This window comes from Lycium ferocissimum, chromosome 8 (genome assembly GCF_029784015.1).
Source record: "Lycium ferocissimum isolate CSIRO_LF1 chromosome 8, AGI_CSIRO_Lferr_CH_V1, whole genome shotgun sequence".
NCBI classification, from domain to species: domain Eukaryota; kingdom Viridiplantae; phylum Streptophyta; class Magnoliopsida; order Solanales; family Solanaceae; genus Lycium; species Lycium ferocissimum.
This window is the reverse complement of record NC_081349.1, coordinates 46,330,497-46,349,422: the sequence shown is the minus strand read 5'-3', so window position 1 is coordinate 46,349,422 and position 18,926 is coordinate 46,330,497. Positions and strand designations below refer to the sequence as shown.

The window sequence follows — 18,926 nt, the reverse complement described above, 5'->3', positions numbered from 1 at the left end:
TTATGAATGGAAAGCACCTTCACGTGAGGTGTATGGCTCACATTATAAATCTTGTTGCCCAAGATGGTATGAAAGAGGATGTTTTGTCTATTGAACGGGTTAGACAAGCAGTAAGATGTATTAGGCAGTCTCCTGCGAGGTGGCAGAAGTTCCAAGAATGTTGTGAAGCTGTTGATATCAATTGTAAAAAATCTTTATGTTTGGATGTTTCTACGAGGTGGAACTCCACCTACTTGATGTTGAATAGGGCTATTGAGTATAAGAATGTTTTTCGAATTATGCTGATCATGATATTGGCTTATCGCCTTATCTTGAGTTTGTTGATTCTAAAGATGGAACTCTTGCAGGTACACTTTTGAGTAATGATTGGAAGCATGTAAAGAGAGTTGCAAAATTCCTTCAAATCTTTTATGATCTTACTGAAAAGGTATCTGGATCACTTTACGTCACATCAAATTTTCACTTTCTTAAAATTTGTGAGGTTGCTTGTTATTTGAAACAATTGATATCCAGTGAAGATGTTTTTTTTGGGTTCAATTGCAAAGAATACGAAAGAAAAATTTGACAAGTATTGGGGTAATCCAGAATTAATGAATAAGATGATTTTCATTTCTTGTGTTTTGGATCCTCGTCACAAGCTGGTTTCGGTTGGTTTTGCACTTAAGAGGATGTTTGGGGAAATAGAAAGACCAGTTATAGAGATGGAAGTGAATAACTACATGACTTCATTGTTTGGTGAGTATGTAAAGTCTCTTTCAAAAGATAAGGGCAGTCAACTCACTTTATCTTTATCTAGCTCTTCATTTGAAACTTCTAGTTCACTGCCTTCAAGTTCAGGTAGTACTATCCAATCGATAGGATCTTTAGGGTCATTCATGGATGATCTAATGAAACTATCACACCCCACCCTTGGTAAGGCGTGATTGGCACCCGGCACCTTACAGGAACCGAGCGAACCAACTTACAACTTACATCCTTCGTGTCTCAAATGGAAACAATAAGATCAAGAGGCTAAATATGAACATAATATCATGCATAAGTAAATGTACAATAGACCCATGATGCCGACATTACTCCGTCACACTATGACTAAGTCAGTACACGGGAACGTCTACAAAGCCTCTATGAACATGACTGAGGTATATAGGTCAGGACAGAGCCCCCGACGTACCCTTAACACAATTCATATATATATATATATATATATATAGACCCCGACTCGGCAATGCTCCAGGAAGAAGTGGAGCCACCACTCGAGACCGATGCACGAAGGCGACCTACGATGAAAGATCCTCGTCTCGTCTATCTACACCTGCGGGCATGAACGCAGCGTCCACAAGAAGGGACGTCTGTACGAGCAATGTACTGAGTATGTAAGGCATGAATAGTAACATAGTAAGAGATACCGAACATGAAAAATAATATAATGAACGTATGAAGATAAAGTAATATAAAAGAGATCAATCTATGCCTCTAAATGCCCTTTTTAAGGCGAATGTCGTGCATGCTTAGCTTTTAAAGAAAACCTTTTCCATACATATCCATATATAATATCTCGTCCGGCCGTTAAGGCGCGGTAATACATATATATACACATAGCGTCTTGCATGGTAGTATCTTAGCCGACCATGTAGGCTCGGTGTCATCTTACCCGGCCCTTTCGGGACTCGGTGTTATCTTACTCGGCCATATAGGCTCGATATTATCTTACTCGGCCATATAGGCTCGATATTATCCCCAGCTGATCAGTGGGATGCAATGCATACATACATACACACATACACATAAAAATACATAAATGAAATCAACATCATCATTAGCATTACCATTGTCACTATATCATTCCTTGAAGAATCAACCATAGTAAGATGAAATCGATAATGTCATGGGAGTCTCGAGAATCATAAACTTTGGTAGCACTAAAAATAGAACCATTATCTTTGCTATATCTCACCTCGAAGGAATGAATGACATGAGGTGAGACCATCAACAATAAGTAAGATCAAGGGATTCATGGAATGACTCAATAATCTCATAATGCTCTCAAATCATAGCCTCGGAGTTTCTAGAAGAAAATCATCATCAACGTCACAATCATCATAGAACATTTTTTATTTAACATCATAAGAAGCTTTAAGAGTCATGAACTTCTAGCTTTTGAAAACAAGGAGGTTATGAAAACATTTATGAAATCGTACCATAACTTAGCAATCATGCCTTTGAAAGAAAGAGACGAGTCTTAATATACCTTTTTGGTCGCCTTAACTTTAACTACTCAACGCTTGTCCTCCCAGGCTCGTAAATCTATATTCAAGAAAAATTTATACTATTGTTAGACTCACCTTTATACGCTTGTCTTAGTCCTTCAAATAAATCTTTCTAGAATACGAAATTTCGGCAAAGATCTCCCCTGTTTATATGCCTAGCCCAAAATCTCAATTCAGCAACTAACAACAACAACAACAATATTATCAACACCAAAATATTCCATAAACATCCCACACGATGTTTTATCCAATTTCTCAACCAACGACTTTACTATACAACCATTTCATCACTCTATCTTCGTAAATAAACCAAAAGTAATATTAATAAGGAGAGATCCATACCTTTTTTTTGTTAAAATAGCGATATCTCCAATATCCACCTTGAATCCACCGCAAAATCATACTAGAATCACATCTATGCGTTTATCCGAGCTTCGATTAATACTCCGTCACTTAAAATTGCTTACTTTTTGTTTCCCTCTCTCTCTCTCTTCAATTTCTGGAAATTTCTAGCAAAATCTGATGGAAAAAGGGGGTTATTACCCTTTATATAAGGGTCAAATTCGGGTCGGGTCACCTTTGTAGCTTGATGGCAAGAGATAGAAAGCTTGAGTCGTTCTTTATCTTGTTGTAGCACGCGTTTCTGCTCTGTCATTTGAACTTGTAACGTTCATAATTCTCCACTCCGATGTCCTATCAATGATTGGTTTATTGCGTTGGAAACTAGACTCGACAAACTTCATTTTAGGCTTTTGTTTCACCTTAAAACACTTCATATGCTAAGAGATATTCATCCCCCAAATTGGACTAAAATTTTCACACAAAACATTACCCATCCTTTCTCCAAAGTCGTACTACTTCATTTCTTCCACTCATTTCCTTATAAAACCTTCCGGTATACCTTATATACATCTTTCACTCATTAAATATACTTAATAATGCTTGCTCCTTATATTCAAAGTGGTTTTACTTAACCCTAACTCAACGTACTTATGTTTTAAATTTGATAAGTGTTTTTCAAAGATACAAGGTGTAACAGAAACATAAAGCTGGAAATGGAGCAGCGGATTCTAAAACAGAATTGGAAAAATATCTTAGTGAAGAAAATGAAGTTGAAAGGCCTAACTTTAAGATCTTGTCTTGGTGGAAAATAAACTCACCTCGATTTCCTGTTCTTGCTGAGATGGCTCGGGATGTGTTAGCTATTCCTATTTCAAGTGTGACATCCGAGTGTGCATTTAGTACCGGAGGACGTATTTTGGATTCATTTAGGAGTTCATTGACTCCTAAATTGGTGTAAGCACTAGTGTGCCTTCAATATTGGATTCGGAGTGAAAAACAACCTGTGAGTGTTGAAGAAGATCTAGATAACCTCGAGCAGCTTGAACAAGGTAAGAATGTTTTAATTATATTTTTTTTGGTATTGTTATTGTAAATAGTTGTTAAACAGCTTAACATTTTTGTGACTGATCAACATAAATTCCTTTTAGATTTGGCCAACTCTAGCATTCTTGATGATTGACGTGGAGCGGTGGAGTCAGAACTCTTCATTTTTGCACTTGGATCTGGTATGCAGTCCTACTTAGATCATATCTACAATAATCTTTCCTTTTTATTTCTATTGCACTCAATTATATTTGTAAAATAGGAACCAAAACACTGTGTTCTGCTTTGGAAGCATTTTATATCTCATTTAGGTGTTTAATTTTGTGCATCTCTAGTTATGTCTTAACTTTAACAAGGTACTAAAGAATATAAAATAGTCTTATAGACTTTAGTACCAGTATGTATCAAGCAAAAGCTTACTTTTAGTCCACCACTAATACCTAACCTGTAGTTTCAATAGTCTGTTTCAGTTAAACATTTAATTGCTCTGTTTTGGTATAAAAAGAACAAGCTATTTCACACCAAAGAGGAAAAAATGAATGATTTCACTGGACATTGTAAAAAGTTAAAAAGGAAAATAGTAGTACTAGTTAGATTAGCATAACTGGTACAGTGAAAAAGAATATTGACACCAAAAGTCTCCATAAGGGTTAGTGAACTTCTTATTCTATCACATGGTTAATCTAGGAGCTTGATTTGGCTGCAATACCTAGCTTGAATGAAAATTTAGTATTTCATATGGTGTCATATAACTGATTATATTTCTCTGCATTTCAGATGAATTAGTTGTTCATTTTTAAAGGTCTTTGGTTAGTGTTGCTGTAGTTTTTTGGATCTTTGAAGTTCTTTGGCTTGGTGCTGCTTACTGCTTTATTTTGTATTTTGTAGTTTTGTTTTGCATTTTATAGCTTGTCTTGCAGCTGGTGTTTTCTTTCCGAAGAAGTTAGCCTTTTTTATGAACAAATGAACTATGAACTGGCCTTGTTTTGTTTTTGAAATATTGCTACAATGCATTTTATAGCTTTTGTCTTGTAATTTGTGTCAATTTTATGCATGAAGGCAGTGTATAACTATATATATGAACAAATGAAAACAAGATAAAGCAAAAACAATAAAATAGCGGAGCATTTTCTTATTGGTTAAACCGAAAACAGAACCGGTAAGAACCAAAAATCGATAAACCGAAAATCGATAACAAATATCTTATCGGTTTGGTTTTTGTTTAGCATATTTACAAATTGAAAATCGATAAATCGAACCGTTAATTCACAAAATCGAACCGAACCAACCGATAAGCACCCCTACTGAAGAGTATAGTGAAGATGTCACGACCCAACCCCGTAGGCCGTGACTAGTGCCCGAACTGGGCACCCAAACACGTTCGTCAAATCCGAATCACATACAGACGGATTATGCGTAAACAAATATCAAACGCTGTCTCAGATTAGTTCAAACTGTCTCAAACACCTCTCAAGCACAAACATATATGTATATCAGAAGCCGGCAAGGCTATCAAATGGCACGTCGGCCCAAATATATACAAAGGCAAGCCGACAAGGCTGCCACGGCGAATGGGATCGCCCAGAACATATAACATACAAACACACCTGTACCGAAGTAGGCACAACCCACATATACGTCTACAGACCTCTAAACAGAACAACCGAACCACATGACGGGACAGGGCCCCGCCGTACCCACACGAACACACGAATACAAATACAACGGACAAATATATACCAAAATGTGGCTCCGGAATAATGGAGCACTGGATCACCGAGCTGTACGTACTGCGGGTGTTTTTGAGCGGAATATGTTGGTATGTTAGAATACAATAGACATAATCGTAACCGGACCGGAATTTGAAACAAGTATAGTAATCGAATACTCAAAAGACTTGCCTTTTAATCATATATCATGCGTGTCCATATCATATCATCAAACCATAATATACGTACATCGTGACGAGGGACTCGGTGGATAAGGTCATATAATCCAAATGCATAGTCATCATATAGTCATACATACATGCATACCGTACCCGGCCCTCCGGTGGGGACTCGGTGAGTAAAGCCATATCATAATCATGTCATCATGCCATCATATATATGCATAATTGGAGGAACTCGGTGAATATGCCCTTTCGGGACTCTGGATAAAAAAATTGAGGCCGCCATCCCCATATCATCATATATATATCGTACCCGGCCCTCTAATGAGGGACTCGGTGAATAATGCAATAGTCTGTGCACGAATACATACCCGGCCCGGGACTCGGTGAATAGGAATAATAACAGCTCGCACGAGCAGAGTAGTGCGAAACCATATGCACATAAGATGTGACTCAACGGAGTGATCAAAACAAACTCTCTTTTTAAAGCCAAAATAATAGTCGATCAATCCGAACGTCACTCGGGAAGATATCAAACAGAAGAAAAGAGTACGTATGATCATATGCACATTCATCATTACGACTAATTCAATGGATAAGAAGTAGTTCAAAGCGGAAATCATGCTAAGTTTGTTCAAAACAAGTCATTAGGACTTTACAAATGAAATTCTCGGGGACCACGGATATACGTTGCCCCATGTAAACTAAATATCATATGGCGAATCATTATTATAAACTCAAAGGTAAGTAAAGTCGTACTTGAAATCGGAATAATAGTCATAATATCCTTTATGGGAAATTCATCGGGGGTACATAAAGGAAAGTCGGGGCCCACGGATGGGTGTAGGCCCAAGGCTTATGGAAAACATAATCATTATACGTCATAGAATCAAATACGAGCATATCAAAGTGAGTTACGGACGTTCATAGTTTCTTTAATCATTTAGGAACAAAACTCTTTTAAAAACCAAACTTTTATGCAACCTTTGAAACTTAGTCATACAAAAGACATATATAACCCATAGCTTGTCCACATAAGAATGCCAACATCAAAAGCAAATGCGACTCATAAACGTGCTCGGATTTTTAAGAATAAAATTACCCCCGAAGCTCATAACATATCATAACTTAGCCATATCTAAGACATGCCAAAAGAACGAAGGTAAGCTTTACATACCTTGATCGCTATCAACGCTAATCCAAACTCAAGATAATTTCAACCTACGTCTCGGGCTGCCCAAGGTCTACAAACAAATCATAATATGCCAAACATTAGCCATAGGCATTTAGGCATTTAATTTCCAAATTAGCCCTTAATTCTACGAAATTTGGGGGAATAGACCAACCCGAGAATTTAACTCGGCCAAATCAACAACAAAAACATCAACAACCAACCTAGCAACATTAATAATCAATCCGAAAGGCAATATAACATTAGTAACTCTCTTTTACATCATTATATGCTCAATTCAATTACATTCAAGCCAACATCAACGCTCAAACATTCAAATACTAACCCGAACTCATACCAACAATATTCAAGGACATTTCAACAATTCATACAACATTTCCAACATTCCAACAATTGCTCCAATTCACCCGAAAACAGCCCCAAAACCCGAGAACCTCAACTATAACACATTCCCGACTTCCGAATCATGATTTGCACCAACAATCTACACTCTAACAATGCTATTCTCATAAATATACAATTTACATCAAATGCACAATAATCTCCAATTCAGCCCACAACACTTACGATATCAATTTGAGTCATTAAACTACTATCGTCAACATAGGATTCATAACGACAACTACCAAAATACTAATTAACATTAATCCATTCTTGTCACATAATATAGCCCATTTTGGCCAACACCATATATATACATATTGATGATTCTCATCCATTTCTTCACTCTACAACACTCACAACATGCTAACTATTGCTTCAACACAACACAACACAACACACACACACTTACACGGCTATGCACTACACACACAACCTCAACTCCAACATGTCATATCTCATGATTTTCATCCATTTTAACATACTACAACATACATACACCACTCGTAACACATAAAATATGATTAAATCTTACCTTTGTTCTTCCACTTCATAATTAGGCTAGGGTTTGCGATTGACAAAACGGATTTTTGGATGACCCAAACAATACTTCCACGCTACTTAGGGACCTCCAATTAGTGGATTTGCACCAAGGAAATATTTTGGGATGGCTAATTTTTGGTCTTGAAAATTAAGGTTCTTGGCCGAATGGTTGTTGAAGTTGTTCTTCAACTTTCTTGATTTTTCTAAGTATGATGAAGTGAGGAAAGATGACTTCTTGGTCATCTTTTATGCTTACACATATATTATACATGTGTCCATGGCCCACACATGGGTTGGACCAATAAAATTTGGCCACAAAATGTGTGGGCACCACTCCAAGCCACATGGCCAAATGGCCAAATTTTCATGATTTTCAACTTTCAATATTTCCAATTTTGGTCCCAAATTTTTCTAATTATTCCATACTAACAAATTCATGAACAACTTAGGTCTTAAAACGAAATCGAAGGTCAAAAGTCTCGACATTGTATCCCGGAATGGTTTTGTCTCTAACCTATCATAGTCAATCAGGATTGTCCCAATGTACGAAAATGCGGGATATAACAGAAGATTCAGATGATGAGTTGGAAGTGGATGCCGAATCTGGTGTAGACTTGCCAAGTAGAAGGAAGAGCAACAAATTAAGGTATGATCCAGATTGTGTGGTTAGTATTTTTGAGCTAGGCATGGTATTTGAGAATGTTGAAGTATTTAGAAGATAGCTAATTATGTTGTTGGATACCATGTTATTGAAACTTAAACCAAATGAGCAGAAGAAGGTGAGGTGTAGGTGTCAGTCCAAGATTTATTGTTGGAGGTTGTATGCTAGTCTTGATAAAAAATCAAGGAATTTTATGGTGAAAACTTACCATCCAATTCACAAGTGCACTCCACTTAACAAGAATAAGATGTGCAATGCTAAGTTTATATCCAACAGATTTAGAGATATGATCACTTCTCAACTTAATATTAGAATTTGAGAAATTCAGGACTTGGTTAGAGACCAGTTAGGGTTGTATGTTGGTAGAACTATATATTATAGGGCAAAACAAATAGTGCTTAATAAGTTTATGGGGGATTTGAGGGAGGAGTTTGCAAGACTTTGTGATTATGTAGAACAAATCATTTTGAGTAATCCCGGCAACACTTGCATAGTGAAAACAAACAGAGGAAGTCAACCTGGAGTGAATTTGTTCAAGTATTTTTATGTTTGTTTTGATGCAATGAAAAGGGGCTGGTTGGAGGGATGCAGGAAAATTATTAGGTTTGATGGTTGCTTCCTAAAAGGTGCATGTAAGGGTGAACTTCTGGTGGCTGTTGGAAAAAACGGGAATCAGTAGATGTTTCCCATTGCTTGGGCTATCATTGACGATGAGTCAAAAGAGACATGGACATGGTTTATTCAGAACTTAATCAATGATTTGGGCCGGGAATGGAGATGGAGACATGCAAAAGGTAATTTTACTAACTATTTTTCCATTGTTTACCTTGTTTTTTTTGCATATATACTAACTGTACTTGTTGTGTTGTGTTGTATTGTAGGGATTGTTGAGCACCCTTCTAAATCTTTTACCAAATGCTGAGCATAGGAAGTGTGCTAGACACATATGGGCAAATTGGCAGAAAGATTGGAGAGGTGAAGAAAGAAGAAAATAGTTCTGGAGGTCTCTAAAGCATCATTTGAGGTAAAGTTAAGGGAAGAAATTACAAATTAGATAGACTTGGAAAAGACATCTATGAAAATTTATTGCAATTTAACAAAGAGCACTGGTGTAGAGCCTATTTTAGGGAACACTCTAAGTGTGATATGGTTGAAAACAATATGTGTGAGACCTTTAATTCCTGGATATTAGCAGCTAGGCATAAGTCTATCATTACCATGCTAGAAGAGATTAGGCATAAAGTAATGACTAGGGATGTTGAAATGAGAAGATTTGCTAAGACATGGATTACTGATATTTCACCTATGGCAAGGGTGATGTTGGAAGAAAACAAGAAGTTGTCTAACACATGTGAAGTGTTGTGGAATGGGCTAGAAGGGTTCGAGATTAAGGAATATGAATATAGGTTCATTGTACACTTATGGAACAAAACATGCACTTGTAGGCTGTGGCAGTTAAGAGGAATCCCCTGCCAACATGCAATATGTGCATTCTACCATCTAGGGGATGAACTATATAATCATGTGGAACATTGGTATAGAAAGGAGACACTTATGAAGGGGAGACATTTATGAAGGCATATTCATACTTTCTTGACCCACTGCCAAACATGAAGATGTGGCCTAAGACTAATAACATGAAGATTGAACCTCCAACACCAAAAGTAATGCCAAGCAGACTAAAGGAAAAAAAAAAAAGGATAAAGATGAACCAAGAAAGAAGTATGGCTAGCTGTCCAAAAAAGGTGTGAAGATGACATGTTCAACATGTCACCAACTAGGCCATAACAAAAAGTCTTGTCCAATAACAAGGGTATGATTTTGTTGATTTATTTCAGTTTTAATACATTATTATTGAGAATTGTTCCTAACATTTGATTTTACTTCTAGGGTGGAAGTAGTAGAGGAAGTGGTGAATCAAGCTCTGCACAGAAAAGGCCTAGAGGAAGTGGTGAATTAGTTGGGTTGAAAAGGGGTAGAGGAAGTGGTGAATCAAGTTCTGCACAGAAAAGGCCTAAAAATTCAGGCCTTGGATGCTACATAAACCTAACAACTGGAAGAACTGTCATTAATGTAAGGATTCAAGGTTTACAATCTAGCATTTAGCACTTTGTTAAATTAATCTAATTTATTTTTATGTCAATTGCAGCCTGATAGTTCAAGTGAGAGAGTTGTGAGTCATGGGACTATGAGGGACACCAGTGCAGTCAACATTGATCTTAGATTTAAACCTCCTGGTCTGAAGTTCAAAGGTAAAAGTGATGTCACAACTACACAGCTACAACAGCAGTCTAGAAACAGGAGAATATAATCACCAACAAGCCTTCTACCCAACCAACTCCATCAGTAGCAGGCAGCAGTTCCACTATAGGTCCAACCCATGCATCCTTTAGCTAGAAACTAGAAGCAAGGAAGAAGCCAATTTGGCAGTTCTAAATGTCTTTTCAAACAATTTGGCAGTTCTGAATGCATTGTGAAATAATTTGGCAGTTGTAGCCAAGTACTTTTATGTCCTTTGCATGTAACTATTATTTTGCATGTAACTGTTATTTTGATGGCTAACCTATTTTGATTAGTAACAATTTGGCAGTTGTAGCCAAGTACTTCTATCGAATGTAACTGTTATTTTGATTAGTTAAATGGTAGTTGGATGGGGAAGGAGAATGGTTGAATAAATTAAATAAAGTGGTTGAATGGTTGTATGAATTAAATAGATGAGTTGAATGGTTGAATGAAGAGTAATTAAATGGTTGAATGAATTAAAGAGATGAGTTGAATGAATTAAATAGAGTGGTTGGATAGTTGTATTATCACCTATATAAATCCCCATAGTCTTCCATTTTATTCCATCACATGCTCACAAACGACTTCACTCAATAATCTCTCAAACAAAATGCCACCTATCCAACATTACACTATTGCTTGGCTATATACAAAACAATGATTTCATAAGTCTTTATTTCTTAGTTTGTGTTTATTATTGTTTTTGTTATTACTTCTAATACTATTTGTTTGTAAAGATTCTTCCAACTATGGATGTTTTTCCACAACTTGACAAGGAAGCCGTTGTTTTATAAGACAAAGGCGCTTTCTTCATAAAATACAAGATCAGTCGAAAGGCGCGCCTCAACAACGGATGGAAAGAGTTTGTTGATGCCAAAGGCCTAAGGGAAGGGGATAAGTTGCATTTCCAAGTTTGTGATCTAGAGGATCGCCTCCACTTCATTGTTACTAAAGTGGAGAAGACGGAGATCATAGATATTGATTAGGTCGTCTCTTTCTATTTATGAAAAATGATGTTTGGTTTGATTTGTTTTGTTTTCGTTTACTTAATGAAGTATGGTTTTGATTTATGATAGTATCCAAATTTTAGTACTTTATACTTTGCCCACAATATTGAACCAAAAAAATACACACAACAATATCAAATGCAATGCATTTTAACCAATATATATTCATTCGATTCATAAAAGTGTGTCCATATACAATTACACAAAACCACAAAATTTGGCCAATTTTGTGAGATTAACCTATACCATAATATACTACCTAAAACAATCAAAATGCAGTGCGATTTAACCTACTATAATTACTAAAACTAAACATCATCGAGTACAATTCCAAAATTGGAACCAAATTGCAAACAACAACACTAGACCAAACACCAACTTCTTCCTAGTTCGTCTTGCACGAGCCTTTTTTTCCTCAAAACCTTTAACTCTCTTCAACAACCCATAAATGACTTTATTTGCTTGCTCGGGATGCCTTGGTTCGTACCAATTGAAGTAATTACATCCACCTCTAGCCTTCAAAGAATAAAAAGAAGAAGCTTTTTGAATCAATTACGAGGAAGAATTCAGTAATGAATTAACCCATAATTAGTATACGCTTACCTCATCAATTGGGCACGAAAAAAATCTCCTTCTGGGATTATTTGGACTCCATGAAATTTTCAATTCGCAAATACGCCCACATCGGCAAAATTCGATTCTTGAAGTGTTAGCCATTGTTGAAGCAAGATTAAAAGCAAACAAGAGAGATAGAGTAGAAAAAAATTAGTGAAACAACAATTAATTTGATTGAAAATTAATAATTTTGGAGCAATAATGGTTTTGGTGTATTTAGGGTTCACTATAATGAATTGGGGAAGAAGAACATATATTTAAAAGTGGGTGGGGGCAAATATTACCATTGAAGGGTCCATTTGGCCATTATTTTTAGTCCAGCTCAGCGTGTTTAAGAGGCTCACGCGTCCACAAATCGTCAAGTGCACGCGTTGTACCAAGTTGGCTCGACGTGTCCAAATGGCACAATAAAGGTTGTCTTGAAAGGTTTATATGGTACGCCGCTCAGTTGAGGGGTCTAAGTGGAATATATGAGCAAGTTTGAGGGTCTGTCTATGACTTTAGCCTAAAATAATTAAAAAGTTTCAAACATGTTATTCATTATGCTGAATTTATACATGTAAATCTCTTCCTAGCAAGCAACCAAATAACCCTTAAAGGGAATAAAAAGAGAAGTATATCCTGATTGTTATGAATACACTAAATTGTGGATGTCATAATTAGTATTCCCAGAGGCGGCTCTAAGGCTAGGCCAGTGAGGTCGTTGCCTTACGCCCTAAAATTTGAAGGCCCCAAATTTATTATTATTATTATTATTATTATTATTATTATTGTTGTTGTTGTTGTTGTTGTTGTTGTTGTTGTTGTCGTCGTTGTAACATAATATTTTTGTTGTTATTAATATATAATATATATAAATAATAGTGTAATATATATATATATATATATATATATATATATATATATATATATATATTGAGGTTATTTTATAACAATAAGTTCATAATTTATAATAATTTTCTTCACTTATTAACTAGTATATTTGCTTCACTCTTCGGTTTTAATTTTATCCTTTTTCTATAGGAATTATGTTATATACATCGACAACATAATGAATTTCTTCTACACTCTTCTCTTTTAACTGCATGAACACCAAAGCATTCATGCACAAGTTTCCCTTTAGTGTAATTCAACATATTACATTAGGTTATCTACAATTTAATTTAGATATTCACCAATCAAGGCTACTTAATAGAATGAATTACAATTATCTTTTAAATTGATCAGAAGGTGTAAATGTTTTTGACATTGTCAGTGCTCAAATACTAAACTATTACGTCATGTATGTTCATTGTTTGTGATGATAGCTACAATTATCTTTTAAATTGAGCAGAAGGTGTAAATGTTTTTGATATTGTCAATGCACAAATCTTAAACTATTACGTCGTGTACGTTCATTGTTCGTGATGATAGCCAAATCAAAATTTTCACTTTGAGTTCTAGACCTCAAGGTGGAAATCCACCAATTTATTCTTTGTTCTCTTCTTTCTATATATATATATATATATATATATATATTTTATTTTTTGTCTGAATTATTTTGTTGTTTAGAAAGCCTTTTTTTGTTAGTCTGCAAATTTTTAGGAAATAAATTTAAGTTGAGGGCCTCTCAATACAATTTCGCCTTAGGCCACGATATCTTTTGAGCCGCCCCTGAGTATTCCTGCAGCTCCTAAAAAGCATTGCAGCAGTTTTTTAAGGCCTACAATCAAGCAGACAGCTTCAAATGGTAACATGTGGCATCCATGTGAAGCGGCACGCGGTGAACAGGCCACGAGGCACAAGGCGGGCATGCAAAAGGGATACTTGTTGGCCATGCAACGGTGACACATGCGTGTCACTTGAGCATGACACATGTTTGCACCTAGGTTCCTCTTACTTTTTTTACTTCTATATATACCTCATTCTACCTTCATCATTTGTACCAAGAACATCAGTTTCAAAAGAAATACAATATCTCTCTTCCTGCTTTTTTGATACATCTCTTATTGTCTTGTATTATTATTATTATTATTATTATTATTATTATTATTATTATTATTATTATTATTATTATTTTCTTCGTTCATTTTTATTTGTCCTTGCTTTGATTTTACACACCCTTTAAAATGTAATAAATAAAATGACAATTTTAATATACCACCTCAATTCTTTTTTCTTTTCTTTTTTTAAATTAGAATGTTCAAGTTACTACTCCCTCTGTTCACTTTAAACTTTTTACGTTGTTTAAGAAATAATAAATGAAGTGCGTAATTTACCAATGTGCCCATATTAATTAGTGCATATTTTTATTGGATTTGAAAAATGATTTGAAGTGAGTAATTAATACTATAGGTAAAACAAGAAAAATAAAACAATCATTCTCTTAATATGTTAAACGTGATAAGTAAAAAGAAAATATATTTTTAAAATACTGGATAAATAAAAGTGAACGCAGAGAGTAATAAAAAGACCATTTTAGACCAATCTTGTCCCTTAAGGAACTGATTGACATTTTTCCATCCAATCTCAGTCCTTCAGTACCCTTTCCTCTCCCTTGGCCAAAAAGTGAAGGAAGCACGCAACACCATCTTCTTCTTCACCAATGAAGTTGGGATTTTCATCTTCCGCCTCTTGGTCGCCGGATACAGTTGCTGGACCATCGGCTACAGTTCCTTCGTTTTTGTCCGGAGCGATTTGGAGTTTAACTGCAGCATCTACTGATTCCGTTAATGTGCCTTCTAAAACTACTACTACTCCCTCCTTGCTTTCTGGATTTTTATCTAGTGCTTCTTCCGCCTCTCCTTGGGCTGTCTCCGGCGGTACAGTTACCGGAAAGAGTTTCAGTTCAACTGCAGCATCTACTGGTACTATGCCTCCTAAAACTTGCACACATTTCACTTTTTCTCCAAAACCTTGCGATTCTACTTACTCATATTTTGTGTTCTGCAGTGCCTCTGTTTTCGAACGCCAGCTGGTCAACAGAGATTTCTTCATCGTCTTCGGTTTCGGAAATTACTACTACAGTAACTGCCACGTCAGCGTCTTCTCTCTCTGGAAAAGCATCTGCATCAACTTCTTCTTCTTCTTCTTCACAACAACAACAACAACAACCGATCGGAATTTGGTAATGTTTTCTTCGTTTTTTTTTAAATGTCCAATTGTTTAAGCTATGTGCTGCTAAACGGAATCATCTGCCAATGTCTTTTACTACTGCTACAGTAACAGCCACGTCCACATCAACCGTCTCTGCGACGGAATTTGGTAACATTTTTTGATGTCTAATGCGTTGTATGGTTGTGTGAAATTAATTTTTCTAGTTGTGTGTTGCTTAATTCTAGTGTTGATGTACAGTTTTCTAATTGCTTAGGGAAGTATATTCAGGGTTAAATTCAGTACAAGTTCCTGTTCCAATCATTTTTGTGTTGCTTGCTCCAATATTTGGCTCCCGTTTGGCCATACATTTTGAACTTGTGTTTGGATAAGCATTCTACTTGGAAATTTTTTGGAATTTCTTCCAAAAACTGCTTTGGAACTTGAAAATATTTTGAAGATAAATTTTCAAAGTCTGATCAAATTTGATGGCCAAACAGATATTGATGATAAGTTTTCAAACTCTGATAAAAAAATCTATGGCCAAACACTAGCTTAGATTTCTCTGCTACAGCAAGGTATGCGCCTCTGTTTTCCTGGCTTCTGACTAGTATGCCTTTGTTTGGACTATTCTCGTTCGATTTGGTTAACCTTAGAATAGGACTTTTGAGGAAAATTAGAGGCCAATTTGCCATCGTGCACCAAAGCAAGCTATGCTTGATGATAGGGCTAGAGCTTGTGAAGATGATATGTATCTTACCTCAACTCCTTTAGGTCAGCCTCACTCTTTCTTTTCATCGGCTAGCCATTGAGCTATTTGAGAATATTGTAACATTTATATTGCCCTCATTTTTGCAATGTCATGAGTTATTTTTCCATAGAGTTTTCCGTAGGATCATATGTATGAAGTACGATGTTCCTTTTTGAGAATATTTTTGCCAAGTACCTTTTCGAATTATCTTGGTTGGTTACCATAACTTGTAAAAAAAAGGTAGCCCTCATTTTTGCAATGTCATGAGTTTTTTCCATAGAGTTTTCTGTAGGATCATAGGTATGAAGTACAATGTTCCTTTTTGAGATATTTTTGCCAAGTACCTTTCGAATTATCTTGGTTGGCTACCATAGCTCTTTAAAAAAAAAAAAAAAAAAAAACTCAACTCAGCCCTTGGGAAAAAGATCAAGTTCTAGCGGCCTTGCTGGTATGTTTGCTTGTGTAATGATCATGGTTTGCAGCTGATAAGAGTCCATTTCTTTGCTTTACACTCTCCTACATTTGTCTTTTAAGTCAACTAAGTGAAATTATTACTTTCCAACCTTTCATGTTGCTGACCTTTTTTTTGTTTATATGCAGTAACTGTCCCTGATAGTTGCCCCCCCGAGAAGGACGAGGTTGCTGCAATTTTGGCAAGGCAACGTAAGAAGTTTTTGTCCTGCCAAGCTGCTAGGCCAGCTCAAGGCAGAGGGGAAAATGAAAGGCACGCTTGGGTCTTTGGAGCCACGGGGTTTGAAAGTACAAGCTCAAACAAGCCCGTCGGTGATGCTGCTCATATACCTGCTGCTATTGCTGAACAGAAGTATGGAGAGTCCAAGCCCTGCAGTGTTCCCAGCTCGCAGCCTGCTGGGGAGGAGGAGCCTTACCTTCCACCTGTCGATCTTCCGGACTCAACAATCGATATGTGGGTACAGGTTGTCGCGAATAAGAAGACAGATCAAGAGGTCACTGAAGAGGGGCTTAGTCACTTTTACGATGTCAGTTTCTCTCCTTTTATTTTTCCTTGATGTAGTTAGCCTCTCCTCTCTCCTTTGTTTTCTCTTCTGTTTCCTTTCTTGACCTTTTTTTCTCCTTTTTGTAGGGCATCAACTATTTCTGTCTTCTGTCTGAACGCCTTCAAGTAGTCACTGACAAGTATAACGAGGTGGTAAAAGCCTGTAGGAAGCTCGAGGACTCTGAAAGGGAGAGGCTTGAACATGAGTTGCATGGGGCTGCAAACACAATAACCACTCTCACTGATGAGAAGGAATCCCTTTTGCAGGTCCAGATGATCCTTCACCAGAAGATTTTCGAGCTTACAAAGGAATTGAAGGAGGCCGGTCCTGCTGCTATCCAGAAATACAAGGCCTCCTCTTTGTACAGAGAGGAACTCATGGAGTATGCTGCTCCTTACATGGGAAAAGGGGTGAAGCTGGCCGTAGAGAAGATCAAGGCTAAAGACCCCACGTTTGACCCGAAGATCTACGGCCTGGAGATGTACATTCTTCCTCCTGAAGCTGATTACGACAAATTCTCATCAAACAAGGAAGGTGATGGTGGTGTTGATCAGGATCAGAATGAGGTGAAGCCAAGTGCTGCAGCTTGAACATTTGGTGGAAGGAGCAAGTTTATGAGATTTTGTTCATAGATGTGTCGTTGACGTAACTGCCGAAGATGGTAATGATCCCCCGAGCTTAGCATGAAGCTCTTTTTGTTTTACCTATGCTTAGCCAATGCTACTTTTTTGGCTACTCTGTCTCTGTAACTAGTATGTTTTGCTGCTGCATGGAAATTTATGGAGGTGTTATTATGGAGGTGTTAATAGAGTATGTAATGAATGTGCTAAGATCATGTCTCTGCAGTATATGAGATGTTACTTTTGTCTGTGCAATGTGCTGTGATTTTTCGGAGAAGTGAACCAGAAAGAGGCCTATTACTTTAAAGAGTCACGTGTATAAGAAATTCTTACACTTATTTTCAAGGTTACAAGTTCCCACATTTTAGGATGGTTATGTGTAGATATCTTTTGAGTGACCTGAAGTGTAAGATATTTCCTACACGATATATATTCAGTGTAAAATTTTTTACTAGTAAAAAATGGTTATTAAGTTGGAGCTACATTATTTTAAAGATACTGTCCACGGTCATTTGATATCGGTTCCAATCTGACATAACTTATCGAGATCTCTTTATTTTTTATCATTTTTAGGTATCTGAACCTAACCAAAGGCTGTATGAAATATTATGTCGTAGTGCTATTTAAAGCACTTGCCTCATTAGTAAGACCATCTTGATCATTTGCTCCTCTCCTTCTTCAAGGAGTTTAATCTTTGGAACCGATCGGTCTATGGCCATAGACTCTGTCCTTCAAGGACTTTAATTCTAATTGGAATTGGAGCATTTGCAGCTGCAATATAATATTCATTTTTGGGTCAAGAATGCGTACGAGCGAGTTAACTTGAATTATCCTTTCAACTAGGATCATACCAGTGATAATTCATTACATATACCTTATTTTCCAGCCGCTTATCATCCCTCCCCCTAATGTTAGGAAATCTAACATTTACCTCCCAACATTATTTGGGGACCCATCTTCATGCATTGTGGTGGAGCAATTAAATCATATACCGCACATTCAAATTTTTAAATGGAAATTATTTGGTTCCTGACCCTGAACCAATTATGATAGGGGAACTTATTACAACTTGTTGGTTTGATGCGTACAAGTGCTGCTACATATTAAGTAACATATCCCATCCCAAATTTTGTTTTGGGAGTTTGTTCTCATAACCAATTGTTTAATACAATTTCAGCTAAACCAACTTGGATATAAACCAACATTATCAACATCATTTCATAATTTGAAATGGTGCTCTT

At 36.5% G+C, this 18,926-nt stretch overlaps 1 protein-coding gene and 1 long non-coding RNA gene across 3 annotated transcripts in view; both read left to right on the top strand.

Moving 5' to 3' along the window:
* LOC132068640 (uncharacterized) overlaps nucleotides 1–17,940 on the top strand; it is a 30,735-nt gene extending 12,795 nt beyond the window's left edge. The window contains exons 3-5 of one of the 2 annotated variants that reach the window (XM_059462288.1): nucleotides 15,429–15,469; nucleotides 16,650–17,047; nucleotides 17,152–17,940. In XM_059462288.1, the coding sequence (XP_059318271.1) occupies nucleotides 15,429–15,469; nucleotides 16,650–17,047; nucleotides 17,152–17,655 (943 nt within the window). In that variant the 3' untranslated portion in view covers nucleotides 17,656–17,940. Of the gene's footprint in view, nucleotides 1–15,428; nucleotides 15,470–15,728; nucleotides 16,073–16,649; nucleotides 17,048–17,151 lie in introns of those variants that run through there. The other variant, XM_059462294.1, reaches the window with a different exon arrangement.
* Nucleotides 3,195–4,797, top strand: LOC132068641 (uncharacterized). Its single transcript, XR_009417455.1, has 3 exons — nucleotides 3,195–3,658; nucleotides 3,758–3,835; nucleotides 4,431–4,797. It is a non-coding gene; the product is annotated as an uncharacterized LOC132068641 (long non-coding RNA).
* Nucleotides 17,941–18,926: the final 986 nt, after the last annotated feature.